The sequence below is a fragment of the Setaria italica genome, chromosome IX (assembly GCF_000263155.2).
Source record: "Setaria italica strain Yugu1 chromosome IX, Setaria_italica_v2.0, whole genome shotgun sequence".
In the NCBI taxonomy this organism is placed as follows: Eukaryota; Viridiplantae; Streptophyta; class Magnoliopsida; order Poales; family Poaceae; genus Setaria; species Setaria italica.
In genome coordinates, this window is record NC_028458.1 from 43,240,135 (window position 1) to 43,267,781 (window position 27,647).

Below are 27,647 nucleotides of genomic sequence, written 5' to 3' on the forward strand. Positions count from 1 at the left end.
GGACAGCCACTGGCATGGCCGTTCCCATAGCTGTGCACCTGGAGCATAAAGGAGGAAGAGGAAACGGAAGGGAGGGAAAGGGCGAACGTCCACTGGCCGGCGGTGGCGGCTGTCGATTTGCATGGGCGGGATGTGGTTTGGTGGCTGGTGTGGAGTCCCTCCCGTCGCCTCGAGGGAGACGATGAGGGGGTTACGTGGAGCTCTCCCCCACTCCCTGTTTTGTTTGTGTAGAATCCTTTTTTAATTTGAATATAATAATCCTTGCCTCAGCTTCCGCAAAATCCCACCTAGGAGCAACCTCTCTCATTGGGCAGCGGGTAGGGCACCATAGCCTTGTCCACACGTCCCTATGACCAGCCTCTCTCATTGGACAGTGGGCACCATAGCCTTGTCCACGCATCTGTTGTCTCGAGGCGTTGGGCTTCTGCCCCGGTGGGCAATGGGCACCGGTTCCGCTTTCTAAATTCTAACTCGTTCAAATAAGTTTTGAACAAATAGATCACCTTATTTTTATATAAAATTTAAAATATATAATCTAATACACACAAATAAGTTATCCTAAAAATACTTTGTTGGGAAACATGAGAAAAAAGGAAAAGGGGAAGGAAAATATTTGGCTGGTTCGGACCATGCCTAGTTATTATTAATCAAAAGTGGGGCTTGCTAACCAGCGTGCGCCAGGGAGCCATCTAGCCATCGATTCCATTTTTGGGAAATTTTAATTCCTGCAATTTTCTATTTTTGAAAAGTTATAACTTGTACACATAACTTCGATGCATAATTTTTTACTATCAATTTTTTTTGAGATTTTAGCACAACTTTGATGCATGCAAAACTTATGCATACAATTTCTAAAAGGGTAACTTTGCATTTTTATTTTTAGAAAGTTGTAACTTATACACCCAATTCATGCGCATAATCTTTTCCTAATAACAACTTACGTGATAAAATTTGAAACACACATGATATACACAATTTATACATGTAACGTTAGTCGTCATAACTTTTACATGAATGTTGTCAAGCAACTTATGCATATAATTTATATGCATAATGATATTTACTTGAGTACAAATAGTATTAAATAAATAATTGAAAGCGACAAAATGAGAAAGAGAAAGAAAAAATATAGGATACAGGCGGGTGCGCATAGCGCTGTAGTCTGCACGGGGCAGCAGTAGTTGCTCGTGGGCGTGGACACCCCCCCCCCCCCCCCCCCCACACACACACACCCACCCACCCCAGCCGCTCGCTGCTACTGTCACGCGCCAGGAAGCACATTGGCGCGCGGGGGCAAATCAGCTTTGCCATCGAAAGTGGGGTATGTGCACAATAAGGTTCTATTTAAGGAAGCTTATTGGAAGGAGCACCCCCATCGAGCGTTGGAGGCTCGAGTACTCCAAGCACAAAATCGGAATTCTAGTCCATCTCCCTACACTAGACCTGAGCATTTTTCTGGCCAGGCCGGTCCAAAAAAATCATGGTTCGTTTCGGGCCAAAATTTTTTGCCCACAACCGTCCATGGACGTCACGGGGCCAATTTTTCAAGCCGGTCTCGAGCTGGACACAGGTTTCCCATTCTTTTTTAATTAAAAATTTGAAAAATAAATTAAATAAATTGTCTGGATGGGCTCGTACTGGCACGAAATTTTTTCGGGCTTAATTTTCACTGCCCACGGCCGGTCCCATAGTAACCGTGTGGGCGGACCAAATCCCAGCAAGCCAAAAAGTCTCAGGTCTACCCTGCACCCACAGCTTCTATGCCTGGGCTCGGCAACTCACCACTGGTCTCCGAGCTCCAAGGCTCTCTCATGCTCTTACAGTCGCGCGGTGGATGCCTAGAGGGAAAGGGAGGGGTGGTGGCTAGTGAAGGTGGGGATGGAGTGGTGGGCGACAAGCGGCGACCGGCAACTACTGGGGTAGGCCGGAGGGTGAAAATGAGGGGCAGCTAGGGTTGGGAGAAGCCGACTAGACATGTTTTATATGCGGAGTTAGGATGTCGGGACAGGCCGATGGGGTTTAGCGGACTGGCATTGGGATGAACGTTGTTTAACGTGCCGGTATAAGCATGGCACGTGCTACCAAGCCGTGCTGTGCTTATGTGGGTCACATGCTTTCCAAACATGTATACCTGTATTGATATCACTAAAGATTTGCTATGCACAAATAAATGTCTTTCTTTAAATATGTAAGGTAGTATAAGAGTCCATATCTGCCAGCAAGCATTAATTAACTGCCAATTTTCTAATGTGGGCTCAGTTCAGTTGCACAAGTTCAAGTTTCGATTTACAAGTAGAACTTAAATATTGTTGCCGACTTGCCAGTGAGATAAGCTAGGTCATGTCTGGGGAGTCTCATCGGTGAAAGTTCAGGGACAGTATTCTGTTTGATCTGAAAATGTGATCCAACAATAAGATCGATGTGCCTTAAAATTGTCAAATTGATGATTGTTTTTTGTTCACTGCTCTAATTCTATGTGGTGTTTACTTGTGCTTGTTTGTATTTGTGCAGAAGATATGAATTCTCAAGGAAGTTAGAAAGCTACTGCTTTACTCAAGCCCCAATAAAAAAACAATAGGGGAAAGCAAGGCAAGTGACTCCCCAGTTCAACCATACCGAACCTACAATTTTTTTTTACATATGCACTATTACGCATGCCTTACTCACACACACACACACACACACACACACACACACACACACACACACACACACACACACTATGATATTGTGGACGCAGCCATCCAGATTAGCTACGTTATTTAATGGTGCTTTCTAGATGATCCAAAAGGCCTGGACGGTGCTATATATATATCCAACAAACAAAGAAGTGCATTATATGACCAAAGGATATTGCAACATGAGATACCTGAACCAAGCAAATGCAATCAGTGGTTCCCCAACTTTGTTAAGCAAGCAAATGCAAGGATCAGCAGCATCTACAGTTTAACAGAGCCAACCTCTCCGCTCACACCCCTTTACCGCCTAGCTAGGTCTCCAATTCAATCAACAGAGGATGATGCATTTTCAAATGCTACGTGCAGTATGAATTCTACAGAGAATATTCAAATTTCAATCTTCTCTGCGCTGGATAGTTTCAGCCGTTTATAGCAACAGAAACAAAACTCAAGCAATTAAGCATGTGGATGCATGTGGTTGGTGATTTGAACATTGGTGGTGGAAATCCTCTAAAAAGCCATGCAAATAAATATGTTGAGCAATATTGTGTTGTTGGAACTTGAAACATCTAGTATAGAGGCCATCCTCCACACCATATTTGGAATCAACCCACTTAAGAGACCTGCGCATAAGGATAAAGAGTTCCTTTGATCTAGATTATATGCGGGCTATTTTGTTGGAAAAGCTAGAGGTTGCTGTGAGGAAAAGGCTTAATGAGATAAGACACGTGAACATGAATAGCATGGTTTAAGGATGACAGTGGTGAGAAAATAGAATTCAGGCACCAGATGGTTCTACTACACACAAAGATGTTCATGTTAATCCGAAGGAATGAGCTAGAGGCTAGAGCCATCTTCTCTTTCCAAATAAGTTCTTGAGCAGGTCCGAGAAACAGTCGAGTGAAATGCAACCTGTCGATGCAAATCTCGGGGCAACAAATGCTGAACTTTTGATGATTTGCTTGCTTCAAACTGATCATCAAGTGTTTAATAATCTTATGAATGCCTAGATTTTATTTCCATTATTAACATTTATGTAAATTTAAGAGCGAGCCAACGACAGAATACAATAGTTTTTCAGCTCAGCACACACGGTACCTTTGTCGGATGCAGTAGGTGCAGCAGCAGGTGTGCGTAGGACCACAAGACCTAGCTAGATAGTGGTGGCAGTTGTTGACCTCGCACGGTTGGTAAAGATGACAAAAATATTCTCCAACGACTACCAATCAGTTTCTAGCACTTCCTGTCGCACACAAAATCCCATCGCCAAGCCAAACCTGCTCCTCTACTGACTTTCTGGTACCTTGCAACTCCATGGCTATCCTTTGTGTCGCTCTCTAGTGTTCTAGTGTCTGTCCAAGTGTCCATATAGAACCTCGCTTGACCCTATGATTCTATGAACAGTTTGCAATCCAACAAATTTTCTGATACACGCCATGTCCACGGCAACACCGAGGACCCTCCATTTCCTGGCCTTGCTCGCCACGGCCATCACAGTCGTGGTCGTGGCGGCCGCGGACGATGGCATGACCCACCTCCACCTCTACATCCACGAGACCGTCGCGGGCTCCCCGCCGCTCGTGGGCAGCAACTCCTCCTCGTTCGGCAGCATCGGCGCGATCGACGACGAGCTCCGCGAGGGGCCGGAGCCGGCGTCGCAGTACCTCGGCCGCGCGCAGGGGTTCCTCGTGCAGGCCGACCTGGGAAACCCCGCGGCGTCGTGCACCATCCTGAGCCTCGCGTTCACGGAAGGGGACTACGGCGGCAGCACGCTGGTGGTGGACGGCCGCGTCGACCTCGGTGCCGACGGCAAGGCCGTGGTGGAGCGCGGCGTGGTGGGCGGCACGGGGAGGTTCCGGCGGGCGAGGGGGTACAGCCTCATGACTAAGTTCGGGAACCCGACGCCCGGCACCGTCGTCTTCGAGATGGATCTCTACGTCAAGATCAGTGGATGAATTAGCTCTAGCTAGCTACCTTCAATGCGTTCCCGACTTGATAGCAATGTTTTTTTAAAAAAAATATCGGGGAATGTAGTATTGTAAATAACAGTTGAGACTTGAGAGTGTGAATTGATTAATTTCTGACGTGATCACAAGTACACTACCTACCTACGGCCCGGCCAGCAGTCCGCTACCGAATTGCCGGTCCAAAGCGGAAAAAGTCCATTTACCTACCTCAATCGTCACAAAAGTCTATTTTTCTCCCTCGAATCTAAAATCAGATACCAAGCCACCTTAAACTCGGTAAAACCGGTGTTTTTAGCCTCATTATGAGATGAGGTCGCATTGACGTGGCAATTGTGAATGGCGATGGTTTGGACACATGGAAATGGGTACTCGTTGACGGCTGTTAGCACGCCAATTGCAAACCGCAAGCATACAGATCAGCTCGGAGTATTCTCCCAAGGTTTATTAATCCGTGGAACTTATAGCACAAGATCTATTTCAACTAGCATTGTTAGCATTAACTTGGTGTTTACGAGAGATTCAGATCCAATCTACTAAGCATATACAGACAGATATCTGATAGAGTAGAGGTAACCAATCTAAAGCAAACTAGACTATGCATATGTTGTAATTCTGAGCATGGATAACAAAGCAACACAGATATGATCCTAGTAAAAGCATCTTTAAATCTACACCTCCAGTTCAGATCCTGAAACCCCCCACCTTACACAAGAAAGATCCTATGACTATCACCTCTATCAGCGCAAGCAAGTTAAGGGAACGATCAAGAGAACGTGCCAAACTCATAGGTAGATCAGGCATGCAAATCTGGTCATCACGACCACAAGAACACCCTAAGCAATCTATCATCGATTCATAGATTGAAAAGCAAGTAAACTCGATAAAGCATAGAACCATTAAAGGAAATACTTAGATCGCTAAGAACATGAACAAATCTATTACTTCACCATGAATGATTGTACATCACAAGATCACCATCGGGATCCTACCTTGATCGTGATGACTCTTACCTCCAGAACTCCAGCGTGACCTTCCTCGCAGGGTGATCACACCGGCAGAGGTTCAACTACGTGGATTTTTGGCATATTTATAGTTCAAAGAGCGCGTGGAAAAAATTAGAAGGGGAGGGGGCAAAGGAAACCCCTAGGCCGATCAGCCTGGGCCTTCTTTTTGGCCCCTCGCTTCCTGCTTCGTCTCCAAGTCTCCCTCTATGCTCTGGAGTCTTCTTTTCACTTGTATGTGGGCCTGTCACGTCGATAGTATCGGGATGAGATTGATCTTCAATAACTGTCCAAATCTTCACTTGATCTTCTCTGATTCCTCCTTGATCCTGAAGTGATCCTTGCCATATCTTCACAAACTTAGTCCCTAAGTCTTCTCGGAGGATTGCTTGCCAAAAACGAGCTTGAGGTGGGACCAAGGAGCCCCAGTCCGATCGGCCTGAGCCCCTATCGGATGATCAGCCTAGGCCCTTTCTGGGCCCACTGGTCTTCGTCTTCGTCTAGTTCATTGCTCATTCAAGGCTTTATCTAAAAATATGCTTTTAGGTCCAATTTCCTGCAAAAACAGAATATCCTCCAAAATACAAAGCACAAGTGAAAATGATTGGTTTATTAGGTGTGATCAATAGTTTAGGTATTAAATTCATGTCATTATTGAATATAAACAGGGGTGAAAGTATATCAATAATGAGCGTCAACAGTCCTCACAATGCAGGCACTCTTTCATCTTTCTAAACCTCTCCCAAACCGGCAACCACCCCCACCTTCATGCCTTGCTTTGCGCCAGCGAACCTTGCCTCTTCCCGTGCTGGTGGACCTATGGGCCCGCCTCGCAAATGGTAGCCTAGCGCGCCCTACTCCTCCCCGCTACCACATGTGGAGGCCCAACAGCCATGGCCTTGCCTCAGCACTGGCATCCCTGCCTCGTCCAGTGCGCACCGTCCAGCCTCCACCATGCATGGTGGCTCAACAAGCGCGGTTCCACCGTGCAACCTCTGCCACACCCCGCCTGGCCTCACCCCATGTCAGCAGCCCACAATCGTGCCCCCCCCCAACGCTGGCTGTGGCCAAATATCGTCCCGCCAGACCTCTGCCCCTTGGCAATGACCTCACCCGCAACAATGACCACACGCAGGCGGGGGTTGTACTCCGTCTTACCATCGTTGCAATGCAATGTAGTCTCGCAATATCAGAATTGAGCTACAAAAACTACTGGTAAGATTATGTGTGATACTAAGTGCTCAAATGCTTATGTCACCGCTTCGAGCCATGCAGCACGTGTTGCGTGCATGCGTGGGCGCGCGCGTGTGTGTGATGCTAAATGTTTGTTGCTCAATTGCTCATGTGTTTGTGTGTGATTTTATTGTGGTGTGTGACTAAATGTTAATGTGTGCTATCATCTTGCATGTGGTACTACTATGTGTTGCTCAATCAGAGAAGGCGTACTAGAGAAAGAGATGGGGAATAAGACCTCAATCTTGGGAAGTCATGGTGTAATAAATGCCAAGAAACTTGCTGGAGCCACAAAATGAACTGTGTTAGATTCATGAGTACAAAAAGCTTGGAACAGGCTGACACGAATGATTCAGAGTGTGTTTCATACCAACAGCGAAGATCGGTCAGGTGTGCGCTTGTCAGCTGCTCGTCGATTCTGAGGGAGACAAGCCTGGCTAGCCTCTCTCAAATGAATAGTGTACGCATGGGAGGAGGGGAGATAAGGAGGGGGAAACGGTGGAGTGTGAGAATGCTGACCTTGGCTAGGGCAGTTCGATGTGAATTGTGATGCAAGCTTCTTTTGCATTAGTCGTGCCTGCCAAAATTGTCGATACACTTTAGCAGTCCTTACTTATATGGTGAAGTGTTGCATTGGCAAGAAGACTGGGATCCAAGTAGACCTGAGCAAAATGCGGGCCAGGCTGGCAAAAAGACCGGAATGTTTCGGGGGGGAAAAACGTGACCAAACCTGCCCACGAACAACTTTCGGGTCAGCCTTTTTAGGCTTTTTGGACTGGGCTGGGCCACCCGATCTTTTTTAGTTGGAAAATAAATAAATAAATAAATAATCGGGCCGGTCTTGACTCACCAGATTTTTTTTTAAGCCGGCAAAATGCGCGCCACGCCCATCCCTATAAAGGCCACGGGCCGGGCCGCATTTGCTCAGATCTAGATCCAAGTAGGATGCCCTTTAAAATATTGGTAGTAAGTTAAATGCTTGCCATATATATATGGATCCTGATATGCCTCTCTTAAACGAAATCCACTTATTATATTTGCACTTGATAGTTTTTGTGTATAGCAAATTCTGATGGAAAATCCTTTGCCAAAGATACGCATGGAGTAGTTTCCTTGAGGCAGTTGCTATGTATGTAACACACACATGTTGCATGTAATCAAGGCTACTGCTGGGTGTGGGGGGATCCCACCCATCACCATTACTCCTTATCTCTTTCTGAACAATTTTATATATGCAATTAGGCTCCCTCATGCTATGATATAGCGAGCCCAGCCACCCAACTAGCTACATTGTAATATAGGCTCAGTATTGCAGTGTTCATTATAAACTAATTTGTATGTCATGTCATCTGCGAGTGCTAACATATGTGCCCAATATTTATTCTAGGTTTATGTATCTTCAATCAGTTATATCCTTTTTTATCTCTTGGGTTTGTTTCAATTATCAATGAAGCGCGCTGTCGTCTCAATGCTGGGGGTTATGTTGTATTTTCTCTTCAGTTACCATTCCAATCATATGCATGGGTGGCTTTACTTCTTTTACTAGGAATGTATATCTGCAAATCGCTGAACCCTTCATATGTTAGAAAGTTGATTATTTAGTGTAGTGTGTGTTAAGGGGCTATGTGAGTTGTCGGTGAAGTATCCCTATTGCACGCTAGGGATTTGTGTGACAATGCTTGGGATGGTTGTATACTTGTATTTAGAACAAAAGTCTGTTTATGTGCACTTGGATGGATGTGGCGTGCTAACTGCTAGGGATGTTATGAACCTGGTAAACAAGCTTTTAATGTTGCAATTTGTTGTACCCTCACAATTTGGTGAGATAGCCTATGGCACTACTGGTGTACGTTTGAGTTCTCAAAGTTATATTTCTTACTATATCCTGGATATGGTTAAGTTTTTTTATCTGACATTGGCAGTGCTGTTCATGATTTCAGGTTTTATTTTCTTTTGGGTTGTATATGGGGCGCAACAAGGATGATGCCACATCAAGGCAAAGGACGTTGCAGAGAAGATCAAAGCATGCACCGAAGGACTTGAAGGGGCCAAGAGATTCGCCTCAAGGCTCTCTTTCCCTCACTTGAAGGCATTGCTGATCTGATCATCACTAGCTTTAGCATCTATCTTGCTTCATCGATGAAGAGTATATTGCTGGTGAGAACGACTTGCATTCTATCATATTTTATGCCAATGTCGATGGACGATGAGATGCTGAAAAAACAGTATACAAGCTGACTCGTCAGATTCCCCCCAATAAGAACAAGACAGTGGGTGCTTTCCAGATGATCCAAAAGGACTAGGCAGTGCTCTCCGGCAAGCAAAGAAGGGCACTAGTGCTTCCGAGGCGGGATTAAGCAGGCAAATTATAGGATCAGCAGCATCTGCAGATCGACATATCAAACCTCCGCCCAGATTGGTCTTCAGTTAAATCAACAAAGGGGGGTGGATCCAGGTCGTAGGCTGGGGGGGCTCCAGCCCGGGTCCAGCCCAAAACGTCCCTTTAGGGCAGCTACATTTTGTGACATCTCCAGTTAAGAAAAGAAGGCCCCGCAGGCCATATCAGCCCAGTTCGTCCACAGATCACAACTCACACACTGTTTCAGCACTGGACCCATCCAATTTCTGGGTCCGCCCCCACAAGATCTTACATTTTGGACTTCATGCAACAAATGCTACATGCAGATCTCAATCTTCGCTGCCATGGATGTTTTCAGCCGGTCATAGCAACAGAGACACAAACTCCAGCAACTAAGCATGTGGACGTGGTAGGTGATTTGAACGTCAGTGGCGCAAACACTCTAAAAGGGCATGCAAATACATCGGGCAATATTGTTGTTGGAACATCTAGTATTGCATCTCTGCAAGAAGATGAGAACTGTAAAGCGTTGGTGCGTCATCGTCCACACCAGGTTTGGAACCAAGACACCCGAGGCGCATGAAGTTAAATATTTTCTTCGATCCAAATGATAAGCAACCTATTTTGAGGAAAAAGCAAAGGTTTCTATGAGGAGCAAGCTAAATGAGATAGGGTAAAATTCTGGATGTTTACACAGCTAGAGAAGTCCCCGTACCGGTGCTCAACCCCGCTTTAGTACCGCTTTCGCAACCGGTACTACTAAAGTAAAGGGGGTCCTTTAGTCAAATAATCGGTACTAGGTCCATATTAGTACCTGGTGATGTTATAATCTGGTACTAAAGGTGCTTCGGGGATCCCCAAATTTGGATCGGGTACTAATGCTAATATTAGTACCGAGTTAAAAGGTGATCGGTACAAAGGTATGGGACGAAAGGTCGTTTCTCTAGTAGTGTTAGGTGAATTGTAAACACTTATGGCAAACACACAAGTAGCAAGTTTGGGTGGCACACACAAGCAAAGCAGTGGACTACATGACACGCACATGAATTTCCTTATATGGTGTTTTTTCATGATTTCTTGGTTTAGAGATATATGTATTTTTTTCGTTGTATGACCAATTAATGCTTATTATTCATGACAATAGAAATGCTATCTAAGTATTTGTTATTGTAATGTGCCGATTCGATCTACTACTCCAAAAGTGCACATATATATTTTGACAAAAAAAATGTGAGCGAATTAATAACATTCGTATCCTTGTCTAACTGCTACACAAGGGGTTATCACACACGTTAGAGATGAGATCACTTTTCTGCCATTAGCCATGATAGAAATTTGAAAAATTTACCAAAATATACCACCTGGGCTTCATAAAATTATCAAAAATTGAATTTCTTGCCACGTGCAGAGCTACATGGCTATGAGTCACAAGTCATGTTTTTTTTTTTTGCTCGAAATATGCAAACATCTGGTTTTCATGATTCGAACCATGACTCACCCTCGCACAATCCCTCCTAACTATCTCACATACAAATGGGGAATTTTATTCTTTTTTGGCACATAGGTGAACCTTTATATGAATATTTGAGAATGTAAGTGACTTACAATTAAGAGATATAGAGTTGTAGATCTCGTCAAGGATTACAATTTTCATATAAAAGTTTCTTCATCCCACATGGTTTTATTTTTATGAATTTTTAATATCTCACAACAAACTCACACATAAACACTTCTTTTCGTGGCTTTCCCTAACTAGCGTTTCCTAGGAGAGTTATAGAATTTTGCAACCAACTATTGTTTCCACGGTGGGATTAGATTAACCACTGCTGCTTCCGTCCGCGCGCGCCCGCCAATCCATCGGTGCGAACTTCTCGCGCGCGAGTGTGGGGGCTTGCCTGAGCCTATAGGCAAGCGTCAGTGTTGCTAGGAGAGATGAAAGAGAGAGATGAGAGGATAGAGGGAGAAGAAATATAAGGGAGAGAGGGGAAAGAGATAAGAGAAAGACAGGGAAGAAAGGTGAACCACACACTTAGGGGGTTGCTCGCATATAGGGGCTAAGAGAGGTGCTATGCGTATGCGGGCCCATTCCACGTGAGGAGATAGGCCGTAAGCACATTTTGGAGCGAGGTGTTACACCCAGCTAGGCTCCCGCGATGCAAGGATGTGGTGATTGGTTTCCTGGCCTCGGTAGCTAGCCTAGCCCATCAGGTGCAAAAGGGAGCCTGACTCTCAAGATACACAGGAAAGGCTTGTTGTTGACGGTAGTTAACACGTCGAGTTGTGAACCGTCAGTGCACGAATCATCGTATCTTTTTTCTTAAAATATTCCATTCAAGGTTTATCAATCCGTGGATCGGCAGCGAACTAACTAGCCAATCCTAACATGAAGCATCGATTGCATATAAAGGTAAACATAATAGATATGAATGATCGAGTATAGATTGATCACATCCACAGATTCATATGAGATAGCATAACCATGAGTAACAAGGACCTATCATCTTCTAGTTGTAGATCTAGCTAATAAGCAAGCAAATCATGCATCTCATCCAAAGCAATCTTTAAACTACTACCTCCGGTCAACCTCCCGAAAATCCCCACCTTACACAAGCCAGATCCTGTCACGATCCTCTCTATCAGCGCAGGCAGTTTAAGGGCACAAACTCAGGTGAACATTTCTAGCTATCATGAAGGATCGACATACTAGATCTAATCACCATGATTACACCAAGCATGTTAGATACTCTAATCAGGAATTAGACCAAGGAACAAGTATATCCACGATAGATAGAAAGCATAAAATGGGGCATTGAGTCGCTAACAGATCGGATGACATGAAGAACATTGTTCACATAATAGATGTATTTAGATCATCACCTCCGAGTGAGTATATACCATCGATGCTCTACTCCTGCTCATGATCTCCACCATGGCATAACCGCGCAGGGAGGCCATGGTGGCTAGGTCTGGCCTAAGCCATCTTCTAGACAACTCCAAAGACTTGCGGCGGTTGTCAGCTCCCTTTGGTGAATGCCCTACGTTTCATAGAGTTCTGGTGGATGGATTTGCATCCTCGATGAAATATCGGAGTATTATAGTATGGAGGTACCGTGGGACGAAGGGCACGTCGATTGGGGACAAAAACAGGTCAGGTCGATCGGCCTAGGAGAGTTTTCTACCTTCCCGGCCTCAAATGCCAAAACTTTCTATACGAAAGTTGTAGATCTTTTTGAGCCATACAATTTAGGCACCAAATTCACCCCAATCGAGGACCGGACGAGGGAGATATGCCTCATGCAAGATCTACTGCTTTTGCGGACCTTCTGACCTTCCAATCTTGAGTTTCCCTTAGCTTGACCACGAACTCATCTTGCCATATCTTTGCAAACTTACCCTTTAAATAATCTTGGAGAAGTGTTCGCCAAAAATGAGCATAAGAGGAGCCCAGAGGACCTCCATAGACCGATCGGCCTAGGCCATTTTTGGGCCTGTTAGCTTTCGTCTTTCTCTGGTTCGTCGCTTGTTCTGGGCTTTATCCAATTATGCTCCATTTAGTTCAATTTCCTGCAAAAACACAATATGCTCCAAAATACATTGCATATGCAAAAATGGGATTATTTCAGATGCCAAGTAGCAGGTTAGTATAAGAATATGTATAAAAACACCACTTAAGTATGACAATAACAAGCGTTAAGACTTGTTTCCTCATAGCAAGCCTCTGGCAGTGCACCAAAGACTTCTCGGCTGAGCAGGCAACCAATCATATTCTCCAGCTAGCCTAGCTCCGTACAAATGCCAACCAATCAAAGGTTTGTGGCTGGAACGAGCTAGGCTTGGCTGGTCCTCAAACCAATCACGCCCTTACATGCTCCATGGCGTGTTTGCCTTTTCATTACCGTGACTTCTGATACAAACCTGGTGTTAGAAATCCGCTAGAAAATTGCGAGGATTTATAGGGCATTCCTCCTCGCAAACCGCTCCTGAAAATCAATTTGCAAGAGCGATTTGTTAGAGTTAATGCCTCTGGAAATTGTTCTATTTCTAGGGATAGTTGGTAAGACGGCCCCACCTCTAGAAATAGTGATTTCTAGGACGTTCCATATTACCTCTAGAAATGGTAATTTCTAGGGTGTTCCATATTTCAATCCGCTGCTGTAAATAGAGGCGATTTCTAGGGACGCAACATGGGCTGCCCCTAGAAGCTCGTGAGGAGCGCCCATGGAAGAAGAACTAGATGCTGCTACAAATTGTTTTTGTAACAGTGAGGCTGGGATATTATTACTGTTTCCAACTATCAATTATTTTTTGTTTAGATTTCTATCAACCTGATGTCCATATCTATCCCAAGGAGCCATCAATCAGTATATTCATATATGCATATTAGGTTGGCCAAATCCTGGTGAAGGCTGTGCCTGCACCAATACGAATTTCAAGATAAATTGACTTTTCCTAGCTATGAAATAAAGCAAAACAGTAGGGGCGGCATCACATTCTCGTTTCACAAAGTCGAGCTCGCAGCATCCTCCATCATGATAAATATCGTGAGCGGGTTCAGTTGGGCTTGGTCCAGTTGTGCATGCAACCAGGTAATACCCACACAAATATATTATTATTCTATCCGTATCACTGGTAGAAAACTCGCCCACGCGCATATCGCAAGACACAAGTCACGCGATTTTTCACGTGAAATATGCGCGTGCGCGAGATTCGAACCCACAACATCAAGCCTCACGCGAAGCTTCCTTGACATCCCACCTACACAGCACATCTGACTATACAGGGGATGCAATCCTTTTGTATTAACTCGTGGGGGACCCTTTTATCCCGGTTGGTATTACAAAGCGGTACAAAAGGGTTCGAGGGATTTCAAACCGGGATAAAAGGTCTCTCAGGACTTTTTTTTCCACTAGCCTTTGCAACTGGGATAAAAGGTCCCGGTTGGTGAGCCCCCCGCCAGTGACCGAGCTTTAGTCTCGATTCGTGAACTTTTTATCCGGGCCAACTTTAAATCGGGATAAAAGGGGACGTATGGAAGGTGAGTTCTCTATCTGGATATGCTATACTTTTGAACATGTGTGTAGTGCCGCTTGGAATATATGATTTCCATATGAATTTTGTAGACTTTCTATCACATGAAACGCCTTATATCCGCAGGAATCAATACATGTGCAGCAGCATAAATGTAGTGTATTACATAAGATCGATGTCCAGCTAAAACGAGAGGCACGAGTGCTCAATCGAGGTTCACGTTTTTGTGCTAAAGAAAAAGGAAAAAGGTTAACCAAGAATAACCGAGCGATCGGCATGTTAGGCATAGAGGTACCCATCCAGAAATTAGGCCAAGAATAACCAAGTTCCCCCTGTCCAAAGCTTTTGCAAGATTCGTCCTCCTCCTATATTCCGTGTGCCGCTTCTTCGATCGGCCATCTTAAAATGCACATCTTCGACGCCCACCTTGGCTCACACCACAACCAAAGCAAACCGAAAAATCAAGCTCCATATCTTTCTTTTCTTGCTAGATATCCCTCCTGTATAGCTGTGCGACCAACAATGTCGAATATAAGCAGCGTCCTGTCCGGCCTCATCAAGTAATTACATTGAATCAGCTCTTCATCATTATCCTATATATTTACCCAGCGCAGTGAAGTTTTTCGCTCTTCTACTACATATTCTATCATTCTTAACTTTAATTGTGTCTAACAAGTAACAACACCGTATCGTTCTAAGTTGGGTGTTGTGTATACGCATTATTTGACTTTTTGGCGTGCCTGTGCATGTATGGCAGCCGGCGAAGCTACGGCGTCTACGCGAGAGCGGTGAACGTCCACGTCTCCGCCACCGCCGCCGTGGGGAGGACGGCGGACGGCGCGGCGGATGGCGGCGGCAGGGCGACGAGCAACAAGGACGTGTTCTGGATGAGGGACCCCAAGACGGGATGCTGGATCCCGGAGAACCGGTTCCAGGAGGTGGACGCCGTCGAGCTCCGCAACCGGCTGCTCCAGCACAATGAACACTTAACTCCAGGCGCATGATGACAATGAACGTGACCAGCGTATATATGGCCGTACGTATTCGCCAAATAAACCATCGCCCATACATGTGTATATGTTGTATAATTTCGGGGCATATACACGCAGTATCCATTCGGACCTGTAGCATCGGATTCCTTGGGTTATGGTAGAAGTTTCAAGAAAGAACTCGAATGACAGCCATTTTAGTGGGAGTATCTATTCCATGATCTTTCCGAAAGCTGCTTTTAAGCAGTATATCCACACCTGTCACCTATCGTTCCAAGGGATATCACAGGAGCATAAAATGTTTGCATAAAACACTCAACATTACTTCGGTAATGGGCATTGTATTATATATCATTCGAAAACGGATATTTCACCGCCCCAGCTGCATGAAGCAATCACATTCGGCATTACAGGGTGGTACACAACATCAGTGCATGCTTCTTTGAAGGCTTCTATTTTCCTTAAAAGCCTCGCGGATTTGTAATCATAAAAGTAAATGGAACCATCGGATGAACCAGATGCGAGTTCTCTTCCGCTTGGAGAGAAATTGCACTTTACCGGGAAACCCCACACCCCATGTCCTTCGAACCGCAGATACTTGTTCAGCTTGAAGGGTGGCCTTGCTGAAAAAATCGCAATGTAGTTCCCGTTGGATTGTGCAACAAAAGAAGCTTCGTGCGGGTGGTATCTTACACATGGACACGTGAATGCTTCGGTATAAACCTGCCATGTACAATGGTGATTTCGGTCAATTTCAATTCGCTGGTAGGATACCAATTCCTATTATTAAACAATATATTCCATGGACTAACAATCGGTTCACTATCTGAGTTGAGATTAGTCATTATGGGCCTGTACTTTTTTTGGTTCACAATGAAAATTGTACCTTCATTATGTCTCAAATCATTGTATTTGAGTGTCTAACACAAACCCAAGTACCCATTCATGTTACCAGAATATGTTATGCCCATTCTTCAGTACCATTAGTGTTGCACCATGCCAGAATATGGTGAATCTCTATATTCAACCTCTACATGTTAAACAGAGATATTCAAGTGAAAATTTCCTTATAATCACTATTCTCTAATCTATAATAGAAAAAAACTAACTGCCTTTTTGAATTAACTATTTTATACCTTTTTTTAACATGCTGTAAACACATGCTGATGCAGGCAGATAGATGTAACACGATCATAAGGTATGAACAAAGATGAGATGCGAGTCACGTCCACCTGAGTAATATAGTTACAAACCTATTACCTGATTAGATAAAGGAACTTGTCGCAGGACATCCCAGACAATTATAGTGTTCTCACTAATATTGCTTCTGGTTGTGTCCGTTGAAGAGATAAACTGTCTCCCATCAGCACTGAATTCAATGTCAAGGATGGTTCCAAGGCTTCTATGAAATACTTTTGTGACCACGCCACTTCGAATATCCCATAGCCTAAGAGAACCCTTGGACCCACCAGAGAGGAAGAGATTGGGGTTACTTGGATTGAACTTGATAACATCCACAGCTTGATCCTCCTTGAATACTTTTATTACTTTTCCCTCCACAACATCAACTAGCTGTAAGGAACAATCAAGCCCTCCAGAAAGTAAAGAGAGCCCACGAGGGGACCACCTCACATCCTTTACAGCAGCAGTGTGATGTTTCAAAACACGAGCAGTAGTATTCCCTTTGTCCCATACGTTCCATACATGGACTCTATGATCCATTCCAGCAGAAGTGAGTAGATGTGCTGCAATAATTTTTTTTCTTAATGAGCATCTCCTGAATTGGTCAAATTTATTATCAATTAAACTATGCGAAACCATCCTGGGAATGCTGTATGTCCAAAAGCGATATCTCAATTAACCAACCAACAAAATTTGAAGCTGGTCATTTTACCCTCAACTTACTATCAGATCGTTGCATGCGCCACATTGTTAGTAGTATTAGTTGACAGTGGAGCATAAAGACATAAAAAGGAACTGAACTTATATCTTTTGAGTTAAGCAACAAGGTATCAAGATATTTATGTCGAAAAGACAAGCTTGTTTATGGTTCCTGTTATTAACTCACCAACGATTATTGCAGTTTATGTGGGTTCTGTGGTCATGGATATGAGCTCTTTTATTGATGCTCTACCACATTTATAATCTTCTTTCCTTGTTCTTTTCTTGGCTCTAACAACACTTTCTTTCTTCAAGGAAACATCAAGGTTACATAAGAATGTATATATCAACACAGCTTAACATTTCAGAAGAAGTCAGATTTACTACAAATTTTTTATTCAACACAGATATGTCCCACACTCATGTCAAACTGATTCAAATAATTTCTCCTGTTTGTTGCTCAAGACTACTAGACTAGGCAAAGTTATGCAGTAAGATCTCCATCAGAACCTATTACCACTATGCAGAAGCAAACGAATCAGTAAGGTTTTTCTCTAGGACTAGGATGGTGGTATGTCACAAAAGTATGAATGAAAGAAGCGAGGGTATATTTTCATCGAGGTATTTCTTATGTTATAAGATCAGTCTGTTTGGATTCTTTTTCTAATTCCATAGAGATATTGCCAAGTATGATAACCATAAGCATCCCCATTCACTATTAAATTAGCAAGGGGCATGAATTGTAGGCACCTCCACAACAGTAAAAATCAAATATGAAGAGCAAGTGGTTAGTAGAGGTGACATATCTTGGCTCACACAGGATTAGAATTGCAGAATGGTCATTTAATCCTAATAGCCTTCTTAGTGAAAAACATTACCGTGTACCAATGCATTTCATAGCATCATTATCCGTAATCTGTATCATGAGTTTACTTGGATCAATGCTAATCTATTAGCCAGATTGTATTGTAGGGAACAATGAGAATGCCACCCAAAAACTTGTCAAATATGTTAGTCAAGCAAGTACATGGTTATTTGGTGAAAGACCCTGCACTGCTGTTCTCTTGTAGCATTTTAAAAATAAAAAGTGTCATGGCTGAAATTTATAGATAATATTTTGCCAGTTTCATATCATTAATGTTGGTAGCAAAAGCACCTGCTTCGTTTCCTAGTAATTGTAAGAGATCTCCCCATGTTGTTTACCCACATTTGCTAGACTATAACCACCTTATTGTATCCCTGTTTGCATACCCCAATTCCCAGTGGCTAAAGTTTCCTTACCCAAAAAAAAAAGAAAAAAAAAGTGGCTAAAGTTTCCATTGAACTATGTCTTTGGAGAGAGAATCCTGCATTTTTCTGATATCCTAATGCACAACCCTAGGTCCAATACCACACTTATATTGAAATTATAAGTCAAACAAAATAGCAAAGCAGTATCATGTAAGAATAATTACTGACCATGAGTTGGCGACCAATCTACACAATTGATTGCCTTAGTGTGACCCTTTAGGGAAACCGAGAGCTTTGATGGCAAAGTTTTGCTTGATCCAGGCTTTGGTTGGCATTGCAAGGAATGCAAAATGTCACCTCGTAGATTTGAATCAATGACGGAGCCAACTGCAACAAAAGATGTTACAGTGAAGATACAAAAACGGCTGTTCAAGCAACATAATAAAGAAAAAACAAGCCCCACAAGAAATCATCATGATAACAAAAAACTGGACTCTTGAGACAAATCATTTTGGCTTTCACACACAGGCACAGCAATGGGTAATGCAAGCTTTCTAATATCCTTTATCCAAGATCTGAACAGTGTTCTCCAAACAGTTCAAACCATTTTGAGACATCTAATCATGCAAGACTAAATTCATTCTGGAATCTAATACAATGTTATCAAATCAATTTATCTGCACAAAAATATTCTAAACTCAGCAAGAGGTTTGGTGAAGCTGCACGGTGCACACATTGTGTCTTCCCATGTGAGCATTAGAAACCCAGGACGAATTTTATACTAGGATAAATCAGTATAGACGCATGGAGAGAAATTTCCGCTTCCAACCAGCTGCAAAGTGGGGCCAAAAGCTCACCAGAGGAATCAACCGCTGCTGTTGCCTGCGAAGGAAGGAGCGATGCGGAGTCCACGGGTGCTCGGGATGCAGCTAGGATGGCACGCTCCCTCTTGGAGACGTACCTGCCGCTGGCCGGAGATGCCAGCGGCGGCGCTGCGTCGGGCCGGGGCGGCTGAGGGGAGGACTGAGGTGGAGGGAGGTACGGTTGATATTCCCACCGCGGCCGCTTCAGGGGAGGTGGTGCGAAGGAGGCAGGCCCGGTGGCGACTGGCAGGGAGGAGGGCGGTTCGCCGTCGTCGTCGTCGGAGGTAGCGCCGTACGCGGCGGAGATGAGATCCATCGGCGGTCGCCGGTTTCAGTTTTCTTCTTTCTTTCACCTTTTTGGACCGGATTAGATGGACTGGGGAATTGGGGGAATACGCTGTTGGGCCTGCGGTTGTGGGCAATGTCATGAAAGTTTAGTTGCCCAATACATTCACTATAGCCTGCTGGCCCAATTTCTCCCTCCCTCGTTTGGATGTTGGATCCATCCAAGTCACAAACCACATTTAGTTCTCGAAAATATTAACAAATCTCTGCCCATTAAAATCTGACTGAAGACATGACATGATTTTATCCGAATACAATATATAAATTCTGATGGATTAAGTTCTTTTATATACCCTTATTAATCCCCAAGAACTACGGCGGCCAAGATGTCATCCTGAACTTGTCATTAAAAAGTGTGGCAAACCACAAATTATATCAGCAACTGCTAGCGCAGTTCGACACAAGTAAGAGTACAAAGGATTATATCCTAAGCTGCGAGCATAACGTAACGAAATAAAGAAGAAGACAATAAAAGGAGGAGAAAGCACAACCCCAACCTAAGGACAAAGACCATAATCTGCACAAGCCAAAAACAATCCATCATTCTCCACATAGCACCGAGACCAAGCAACATACTTGCTAGCTTCACAAAGCCAATGTGCTACCTACCACCCCTTGTGACTACGCCTTGCCTCGCCGCCGCCGCCCTCCAACCATGTCCAACAAGGGAGGAAGCCTTGAGGAATGAGGAACCACCACAATAGCAAGGGGACTAAAAGCAGAAGGAGAACACCGACCAAAGCTTTGCTAGAAACACCGACCTCCCTTCAAGCTAGTGGCAGCACCTTTCGCCACACATCCAAGGCTCCACCTGCTGCCATCCAACGCCCAACAAGGGGAGGAAACCTCGAAGGAGGGAAGGTCGGCTACAATAAACGCACCTGGTATTTGATTTGATGACACCACCAACAAGGAGTGCAATGAAGAAGTAGAGACGCCAGAAGCAGGCATGTATCGAATCATGGATGAAACCAGCAACCATGTAAATCAAGGCCATGACCAAAGGAAGAAGATGATGATGTGGCTTAGGGAGAACCCACAAGCTTCCTTGGCGATCGACCGTGCGGAGGTCAGCGACCTCCCCGCACACCGGGCACGACACTTTCGCTGCAGGACCACCGACAAAGCAAAATGCTGCAAGGCAACAAGCAGAGCCATGGACACCTGGAGATTTAGCACACTTAGCACACTTGCAAGTAGAGGTAGGGCACCTCCCCAAGCAGAGATAGGACACCTCCCACACACCAGGCGTGGTACTTTCATCGCACAGCAAGAAATGGTGAATCTCCATCAAATGGCCACCAATAGGGAAGTCGAAGTACCTCCAAAGAAAATGAAAATACCCATGCCGCCACCACGGTCGTCCACAATGATGGTCGGTGATGGAACTGGGGAATCCCGACTAGGGCTGAAGGCATCCGCGGAACACCGCAGACTCACGCAACATTGCTGCTATCAGCACCGGGTCCACAGGGCCCTGGCTCCCTATGCCACCAGGTGACCATGGGCTACTCACCCCGTGGACCACTGCAAGATGACACAGGGAAGCAGCAAGGCCTCACCGGCGTGGTGGAAGCTCAACCTGGTGAGCCGACGAAGAAGAAGCAGGTAGCAGCCTAGTGAAGTTTGAGCCCGCCGAGGTGAGCTCCGGTCCCCATGACGCCCTCCCATGGATCTATCAGGGGAGGCCCCAATGGGTTGGATGGCACCAGATCCAAGCTTGCCGGAGCTGGATCTACGCACCACCGGCCTAGGGGTGATGGCCGCCGCCGGCACCTTCCGCAACAGCAACGGGAAAGGATTGGGGTGGGGAAAGATGTGGAGGGAGAGGAGGGGGCTTCCGGGGGGGGAGATGAGCCCGCCGCGGCCCTCATCGTGACCGGATGGACTTCCGTGGGCAAGCTCCGACGGCGGTGAGGTGGAGGCGAGGTGGGAGGCGGCGCCGCCTGCGTTGCTCCTAGGGCGACGCGGGTTTCTTTTCGCTCCTATCGTCTGATTTCCTCCTCGGTGTCTATTACCACAATTGAAAGCAAGAAGTTGAGTGATTCAATCAATCCTCGGCTCTCTAACCTTTGTTCGGTCTTGTCTTTAGGACACGTGTTTTGTTGCAACAAACTCAGACCGCTGGTACACACTACTTCCTCCGTTTAAAATTGCAGGTCGTTTTGCATAGCAAAATCTATCTTGAAAAACTAAAACAACTTATAATTTAAAATGAAAGGGTAGTATTTATTACCTTGTACACACAAGACACATCAGTGATCAAAGCACGACAATTAAGCCTGGATACATCGAGGTCGCCCGCCGTCGAATCGAGCCTGGTCGCCGTCGAATCGAGCATCGGGTCCGTGGAATCGAGCACCCATGCCCCGCGCATCGCTCACCTTGCCCCGTGCGCCGCTCCTCGCCTGACTGCACGCCTCTCGTTGCTCCACCCGGTGCGCCTGACCCCATGCACCGCTCACGCGCTTGGCCCCACGCGTCATGCGCCAGCCGGTCTCCGAGAGTTGCCAGGCCCCAAGCCTCGCCCGTCGCCGGCCCCGAGCGCTGCCCTCTTCGTGCGTGTGGGAGAGAGAGCAGAGGAAGAGAGGAAGATTAGGAAGGGATTTGGGGAAAAAAAGAGAGGATATCGACAGATGGGTCCCACATGTCGTATCAACAGTAGGGGCTGTTGTTGGAGTTGAGGTTGAAAAATGTTGTCTTAGAAAGTTGGAAGAGCTCCTACTCAAAAAAAAAAGTAGGGACCTAGAGGCTATTGCTGAAGTTCCTCTTATTCCCCCACACGATGGGCACAAAGAGCAGATGAGACAGACAATATCGTGAACTGGCAGCTCTGGCTGCACAACGGAGCAGCAATAAGATGTAGCCAGAGGCTCGTTTGGGATTTGGATACAGAGGAGAGAGACAACTGGGTAGCTGGTATGGGTGGATCTCGGGCCTCCACGCGTTACGATCCAGCTAAGGCACGGACGTAGACCCCAATGGCGTCGATGTAATCCCAGCCGCGTCCAAACAGAGCGACAATCCTGCCGCCGTCGCGCACCGGGACGCTGAAGGGGGTCCCGTCCACATCCCCGAAAGGGCCATGCTTCCTGAGGTTGGTGACGAAGGTGAGCGACGTCACGGCGTCCGTCGGCTGTGTGCCGATGTAGGCGAACGTCCCCGAGACCTCCGTCAGAAACTCGGAAGGCTCAAGAGCAATCTGTGGTGCACCCAGACGAACAGGTTATCAGCCTCAAGGTTGAAATTCGTTAGAGAACTTTGAAGGTAACAGGTTGAGATCATTGATCGATCTGCACTCACGACGTACGGGTCGCCGTCGTTCCCGCCCCACGGGCCGGCGTCGTGCTTCACGCCCTGCGCGTCCCAGTAGCGGAAGGAGATGGCGTCGACGACCGCGAGGCTGCTGCAGACGGTGATGCTATCCAGGCGCAGCGGCGTCGCCATCGCCGGGATGTCCCAGTGGAGCCCTCCTTCGCCGCCCCACGGCCCAATCTTGACGACACCCTGCAGTAGGGATAGCATGGAGGAGAGTATATCTTTAATTTTTATCGAATCGGAGCACTTGTACCACTAGCAAAATACAAGGAAGCGTACGTACGTACGTACGTACGTACCATTTCCTGTGTAGCAGTAGCACAGCACCAACCAGTTAAAGCGATCGCGCGCAGCTAATAGAGGATCGTGTGTTTTTCTTTGCATATGAAGTCTACGATGGGAGCAGGCTATTTACATAGAGAGCTTTTGGTAATGGCATCACAAGTTGACAGCTCGTTGTTTTCTCAATCTTTCTCTGTGCACATATTGTGTAGGCAAGGTGATCACTGTCCAACGACCAGGCAACAGAAACACGTATAAACTAGTGCCGTTTTCTTAACTGTGTGATCCGCTCAGGCTGCGTCCAGATCTCGAGGAGATAATGCTCCACGTGAATTAGATGACGCGGAGGCGCAGATGTTGACCATCCACAACAGTCAACGCCTTGCAACACCATAGACAATCTTGACGATTATTGCACGAACTTGACGGGCCCGAAAAGTTTCGTACAGCACCAGTAGGTACGACCGGTCAGTGCAGCTCTACTGTTGAGTTTTTTTAGGGTGCCAAGAGAAAGAATTTGATAACGGAGAGTTAACAAGATCCCATTACCACTGTCTGTTTTAGCCTTCTCGTAATCGAGTCCCACCGTGAACAGATACCGCCCTTCCCAAAACTGATACCGCTCCAAAACTCCGTCATCGCCTCCGGGTCTTCGCTCGACACTGGCTCGGCCGACGCAGCAGGGGAGCAACTCCGCCCGTCAGCAGGGACCCGGTTGGTTCTCCACCAATTGCCTCCTCCCCCTCCTGTCTCTACAAAACAAAATCATCTTCCACCTCCCTGGATCTGAGGAAGAAGGGCATTCCAAGGTCTGATGAATAATAGCACAAAGCATGATGAAGAAAGAGCATGACGGCGCCATGGGCAGGAAGCCAGGAACAGCAACACCCTCGTGGTCGGAGTGATGCTTTGCCCTGATTTGTTGTAGCTTTGTTTCCTCTATCTAGCTTCAGATTGAAGTTTTTGGGGCACACAGATTTGGGAATTTTTTTTTTTCGTTTGTGCGTTTGATTATGCATGTACAGACTAGTTTCCTTCCCAATTATCAGTGAATTTCTCCCAAAATTGGATCGCTGATTCTTTTCAATTCTGTCTCTTCTTCTTGTTCAGCGGGAATGCCTGTATTTCAATCAAATCTGACGATACGTGGTATTCGAATGACGTTACAGAGGTCAACCAAACAAAATGCGTAATCGCCGTCATGTAATCTGATTCTTAGTTAAGAGTGCAATTGATTGAACAGGTGCTCTTCTATTCATCCATTGAATGGGTTCTAGCAGAGCACCGCTGGGAGCCCAAATAGGCGCCAACAGGCAACAGCTAAGGAATAAAGACAATGAGCAGAAAACATCATGGAGAGAGAACTTTATGTAGAACGAAGACGACATCTCTCTCCTTTTCAACTGATTGATACACCCGTTTCCACCGTTGGATCGAAATCCAACATCTTTGTGCGTAGATAAGCTGCAAACGCTTGTTAGCCCCATGAATCTTTACCCCGGCCGGCAGCGTCGATTTCAACCGGTTGACAAGGACCAAATCTTTAATAATATCGGCGGCGTCGGGAGCCAAATATACGCCGCACCCTCGCGCTCCCGATCCACCGTGGCAGAGAGAAAAACGGAGGCGCAAAGGAAGGACGGTGCATCCTGCACTCGGGTCCCGCGCATATCTCGCAAGACCGTCACCTCCATTGGCGGCAGTACGTGCTTGGATGTCATCCATGGCCTCCCATGCTCCTCTCGCTTTGATGCCCTAATGTCATTGAGAACCACCAAGAAGGATTCCTCGTCATATCATCTCTCTTCCGGTGCTCTCCCCCATCATGATTGGTGGCCGGAGGCCGGCCTGCAGCCCTCATGCCGGTGAAGCTCCACCGCGGCGCAACGAGATGCATCCGGCGAGGAGCCGGCATTCTGTTTCCACGTGAAAAAAAAAGTGCCGGCCCATAATAAGATGATTAGGCAGTAATTATATTTTTTGGAATCTAATTTTTGGGCCCATGATAAGTTTGTATATGGGTAGTGGACCTGCGCGTTCCATGCGTCCACGTCATGCTATTAATGTAGCTGCACGCAAGGTTTACGAGGATTTTGTGTTCATTTGGTCCACAGAAAATTTGGTGAAGATTTGGAGCTTATCTAGCGTCCGCATGGTGGTAGTTGCCGTAAAACAGCGTCAAGAGACATTTTTATTCCAACTCAGGTGGTTAACAGAACAACAGTTGACAACGGGACAACATGCAGTGCAGCAGCATTCTTCAAATCATGATCGGCGGCTTGGATTCATCAGAGCGGGAGGACGTAGAAGCCGATGGCGTCGAGGTAGTCCCCCGCGCGGGCGAACATGGCGACGACGCTGGCGTTGTCGAGCGGGACGTTGAATGGCGTCCCGGCGCCGCGGCCGAAGGGCCCGTAGGTGGCGCGGTTGGTGACGAACTTGAGCGAGGAGATGGTGTGGGGCGCGTCCCCGATGGGGCCGATCGTCCCGGCGACCTCCGTCACGTACTCCGACGCGTCCAGGGTGATGTTCTCGTCGCCCTCGCCCTGGCCTTTCGCGGCGCCGCCCCAGGGCCCGGCGGTGTGCAGGTTGCCGTCGCCGTCCCGGTAGGTGAAGGAGATCCAGTCGATGACCTTGCCCCACCGGAGGGAGATGCTCTCCAGCCGCCGCGGCGCCGCCGTGATGTCCACCGGGCTCCCGCGGTCGCCGCCCCACGTCCCGACCTTCACCGCCGACGAGCTCTGCATGATGCAAACCAACACACGGATCAGCTGTTGTAACAATGCGGAGTGAGTAGTGTGGTCGAGGAGAGCAGAGCAGAGGAAGGAAACCATGTCGTCCGTCGTGGACTCGCAGTGCCGGCCGCGGAACGAGCTCAGCAGAGGGCTATGCAAAAAAAATAAGAATGCGATGCGAGAACAGGCTCGTTTGGAATTCAGATATAGAAATGGACGGGGGGTGGTAGTTGAAAGGGACGGATGTGCAGTGACGGGCTGGGTAGTTGGTATGGACGGGATGTGCGCCCTCCACGTCGTCCACAATGGCTACAGGTACCACTGGATGACTGGACGAAAGCTCCTCCGCCACTACCAGCTACCTAGTAGCTGCACCTGCATCTCGTCATACGCATGGCTCAATGCGAGCGTCAGTCACTTGTGCTTGTGCCAGCAAAGATCTAACTGAATCTTTCTGTTTTTTCTTTCATTGTTTATCTCTTTTTTAGTGAATCGAAGTTTGTCCCATGATGAATGTTTTTTCTTTCACTTGTGCTTGAGGAGTAATCACCTATTAATGTGTATATATTGTACATTTATTTTTATTTTCAGCTCTGGCCTAGACCTTGTTTAACTCCCTCTCTATTAATTAATACAAACCTGACAAACTTTGCCGGTTTTACTTTTCAAAAAAAATCAAGGCCCACTAGAATGAAATGCGCTCATGGGCCTAGCAAGAAAGAAAGAAATTGTGGGCCAAATCTCGTTAGCCAACTTTGGAACCAAAGATCTGATTGGCAAGACATGGCCAGGAAAAAACAAAATCAGCCCACATAACAGAGAGGTAGGTTGGATACTTGAATGCTACTCTCCTGGAAGCAAAAAGGAAAAAGTCCTTTTGACGTCCCTCGTTCTACGCTAGGTCCCATAATAGGCCCCACGTGTTTGGCGGTGGGTCTGATATGCCAGGTGGATTTCCCACTCTTCCTCCTTCCCCACTTCGCACTCCACCCCACCCACCTCCGACCACCGGCCGCCATGTACCACCGCTATACCCTCGCCTTTGCGTGCCGCCGGCGCCACTGGCTCCTCTAGGCTGGCACCCTGTACGGGCCGTCGGATCCACATCTGCGACCTAGCGCTCCTCGACGCCTCGGCCCGTCATGGCGAGGAGCTCGCCGAGTTCCTCGCGCGGGACCAGTCGCGGATCCTGTCGCACCTCCAGGGGCACGGGCAAGGAGTCCCACATGTGGTCGTGGCAAGAGCACATGCGGGACTCCTTGCCGCCCACGCGCACCGGTCGCGCCGTGTCATGCTGATGCACTTCGCCGACGGTACATGGTGGCCGGTGGTCGGAGATGGGTGGGGTGAAGTGCGGAAAGGGTAAGGAGGAAGAGAGGGGAGGAAGAAAGCCACCTGACATGTGGGTTCTAGCGTCATGTCGTGCGAAACTATTCTCAAAACAGCAGAGGGACTAAAAATAAACTAATTTTAAAGTTGAGGGACGGCCGATACCCGGTTTTGCACATGAGGGCGAAACTCATACTATGGCGATAGATGAGGAATGTCAAAAAGTTCAAGAAAAACAAGGACTGAGAAAGGAAAACAGCAAGAGTACAGGAACGGGTCGGCCAATCGGGTCAAGGTCTCCCCGGCGCGCACGAATATGCCGACAATGCTGCAGTTGTTGAGCACGCGAGGATGAGATGAAGGATGAGAGGGCGTCCCTTCGTCCTCTAACCACTTGAAAATTCCGTGC

The 27,647-nt window shown here is 46.7% G+C and overlaps 5 protein-coding genes across 6 annotated transcripts; 2 read left to right on the top strand and 3 right to left on the bottom strand.

Annotated features, from left to right (window-relative positions):
- The first annotated feature begins 3,999 nt into the window (after positions 1-3,999).
- On the top strand, positions 4,000-4,762 carry LOC101776221 (dirigent protein 21). Its single transcript, XM_004986864.3, has one exon. The coding sequence runs from the start codon at positions 4,115-4,117 to the stop codon at positions 4,631-4,633; it is 519 nt and encodes a 172-aa protein (XP_004986921.1). The 5' UTR covers positions 4,000-4,114; the 3' UTR covers positions 4,634-4,762.
- A 9,865-nt stretch (positions 4,763-14,627) lies between these two features.
- Positions 14,628-15,609, top strand: LOC101784025 (protein SENESCENCE-ASSOCIATED GENE 21, mitochondrial). The gene is made up of 2 exons (XM_004984031.3): positions 14,628-14,826; positions 15,024-15,609. Exons 1-2 carry the CDS (start codon positions 14,672-14,674, stop codon positions 15,268-15,270), a joined length of 402 nt encoding a protein of 133 aa, XP_004984088.1. The 5' UTR covers positions 14,628-14,671; the 3' UTR covers positions 15,271-15,609.
- On the bottom strand, positions 15,537-22,385 carry LOC101783628 (WD repeat-containing protein 25). Its single transcript, XM_022823295.1, has 6 exons — positions 22,222-22,385; positions 21,811-22,128; positions 19,224-19,635; positions 18,595-18,753; positions 16,516-17,000; positions 15,537-15,978 (listed from the first exon to the last, which is right to left on the bottom strand). Exons 3-6 carry the CDS (start codon positions 19,543-19,545, stop codon positions 15,607-15,609), a joined length of 1,338 nt encoding a protein of 445 aa, XP_022679030.1. The 5' UTR covers positions 19,546-19,635; positions 21,811-22,128; positions 22,222-22,385; the 3' UTR covers positions 15,537-15,606.
- Positions 22,386-22,521: 136 nt separating this feature from the next.
- Positions 22,522-23,105, bottom strand: LOC101776622 (horcolin). Its single transcript, XM_004986865.2, has 2 exons — positions 22,878-23,105; positions 22,522-22,776 (listed from the first exon to the last, which is right to left on the bottom strand). Exons 1-2 carry the CDS (start codon positions 23,097-23,099, stop codon positions 22,522-22,524), a joined length of 477 nt encoding a protein of 158 aa, XP_004986922.2. The 5' UTR covers positions 23,100-23,105.
- A 2,225-nt stretch (positions 23,106-25,330) lies between these two features.
- On the bottom strand, positions 25,331-26,131 carry LOC101784441 (protein GOS9). Of its 2 annotated transcripts, XM_004984032.4 has the most exons (2): positions 26,006-26,131; positions 25,331-25,915 (listed from the first exon to the last, which is right to left on the bottom strand). In XM_004984032.4, exons 1-2 carry the CDS (start codon positions 26,006-26,008, stop codon positions 25,463-25,465), a joined length of 456 nt encoding a protein of 151 aa, XP_004984089.1. In that variant the 5' UTR covers positions 26,009-26,131; the 3' UTR covers positions 25,331-25,462. The 2 variants fall into 2 exon arrangements, with proteins under 2 accessions (XP_004984089.1, XP_022678547.1); XM_022822812.1 differs by lacking the exon at positions 26,006-26,131 and having other exon boundaries at positions 25,331-25,921.
- Positions 26,132-27,647: the final 1,516 nt, after the last annotated feature.

What these genes read in the sequence shown, in the direction of transcription:
- LOC101776221 (XM_004986864.3), top strand. Translation starts at nt 4,115, where the DNA reads ATGTCCACGGCAACACCGAGGACCCTCCATTTCCTGGCCTTGCTCGCC.
- LOC101784025 (XM_004984031.3), top strand. Translation starts at nt 14,672, where the DNA reads ATGCACATCTTCGACGCCCACCTTGGCTCACACCACAACCAAAGCAAA. An exon ending in GTCCTGTCCGGCCTCATCAA is followed by an intron (nt 14,827 to 15,023) that starts GTAATTACATTG and finishes CATGTATGGCAG; the next exon opens with CCGGCGAAGCTACGGCGTCT.
- LOC101783628 (XM_022823295.1), bottom strand. Translation starts at nt 19,545, where the DNA reads ATGGATCTCATCTCCGCCGCGTACGGCGCTACCTCCGACGACGACGAC. An exon ending in AGATTGGTCGCCAACTCATG is followed by an intron (nt 17,001 to 18,594) that starts GTCAGTAATTAT and finishes AAATTATTGCAG; the next exon opens with CACATCTACTCACTTCTGCT. An exon ending in AAGTTCCTTTATCTAATCAG is followed by an intron (nt 15,979 to 16,515) that starts GTAATAGGTTTG and finishes TGTACATGGCAG; the next exon opens with GTTTATACCGAAGCATTCAC.
- LOC101776622 (XM_004986865.2), bottom strand. Translation starts at nt 23,099, where the DNA reads ATGCTATCCCTACTGCAGGGTGTCGTCAAGATTGGGCCGTGGGGCGGC. An exon ending in ACGACGGCGACCCGTACGTC is followed by an intron (nt 22,777 to 22,877) that starts GTGAGTGCAGAT and finishes GGTGCACCACAG; the next exon opens with ATTGCTCTTGAGCCTTCCGA.
- LOC101784441 (XM_022822812.1), bottom strand. Translation starts at nt 25,921, where the DNA reads ATGCAGAGCTCGTCGGCGGTGAAGGTCGGGACGTGGGGCGGCGACCGC.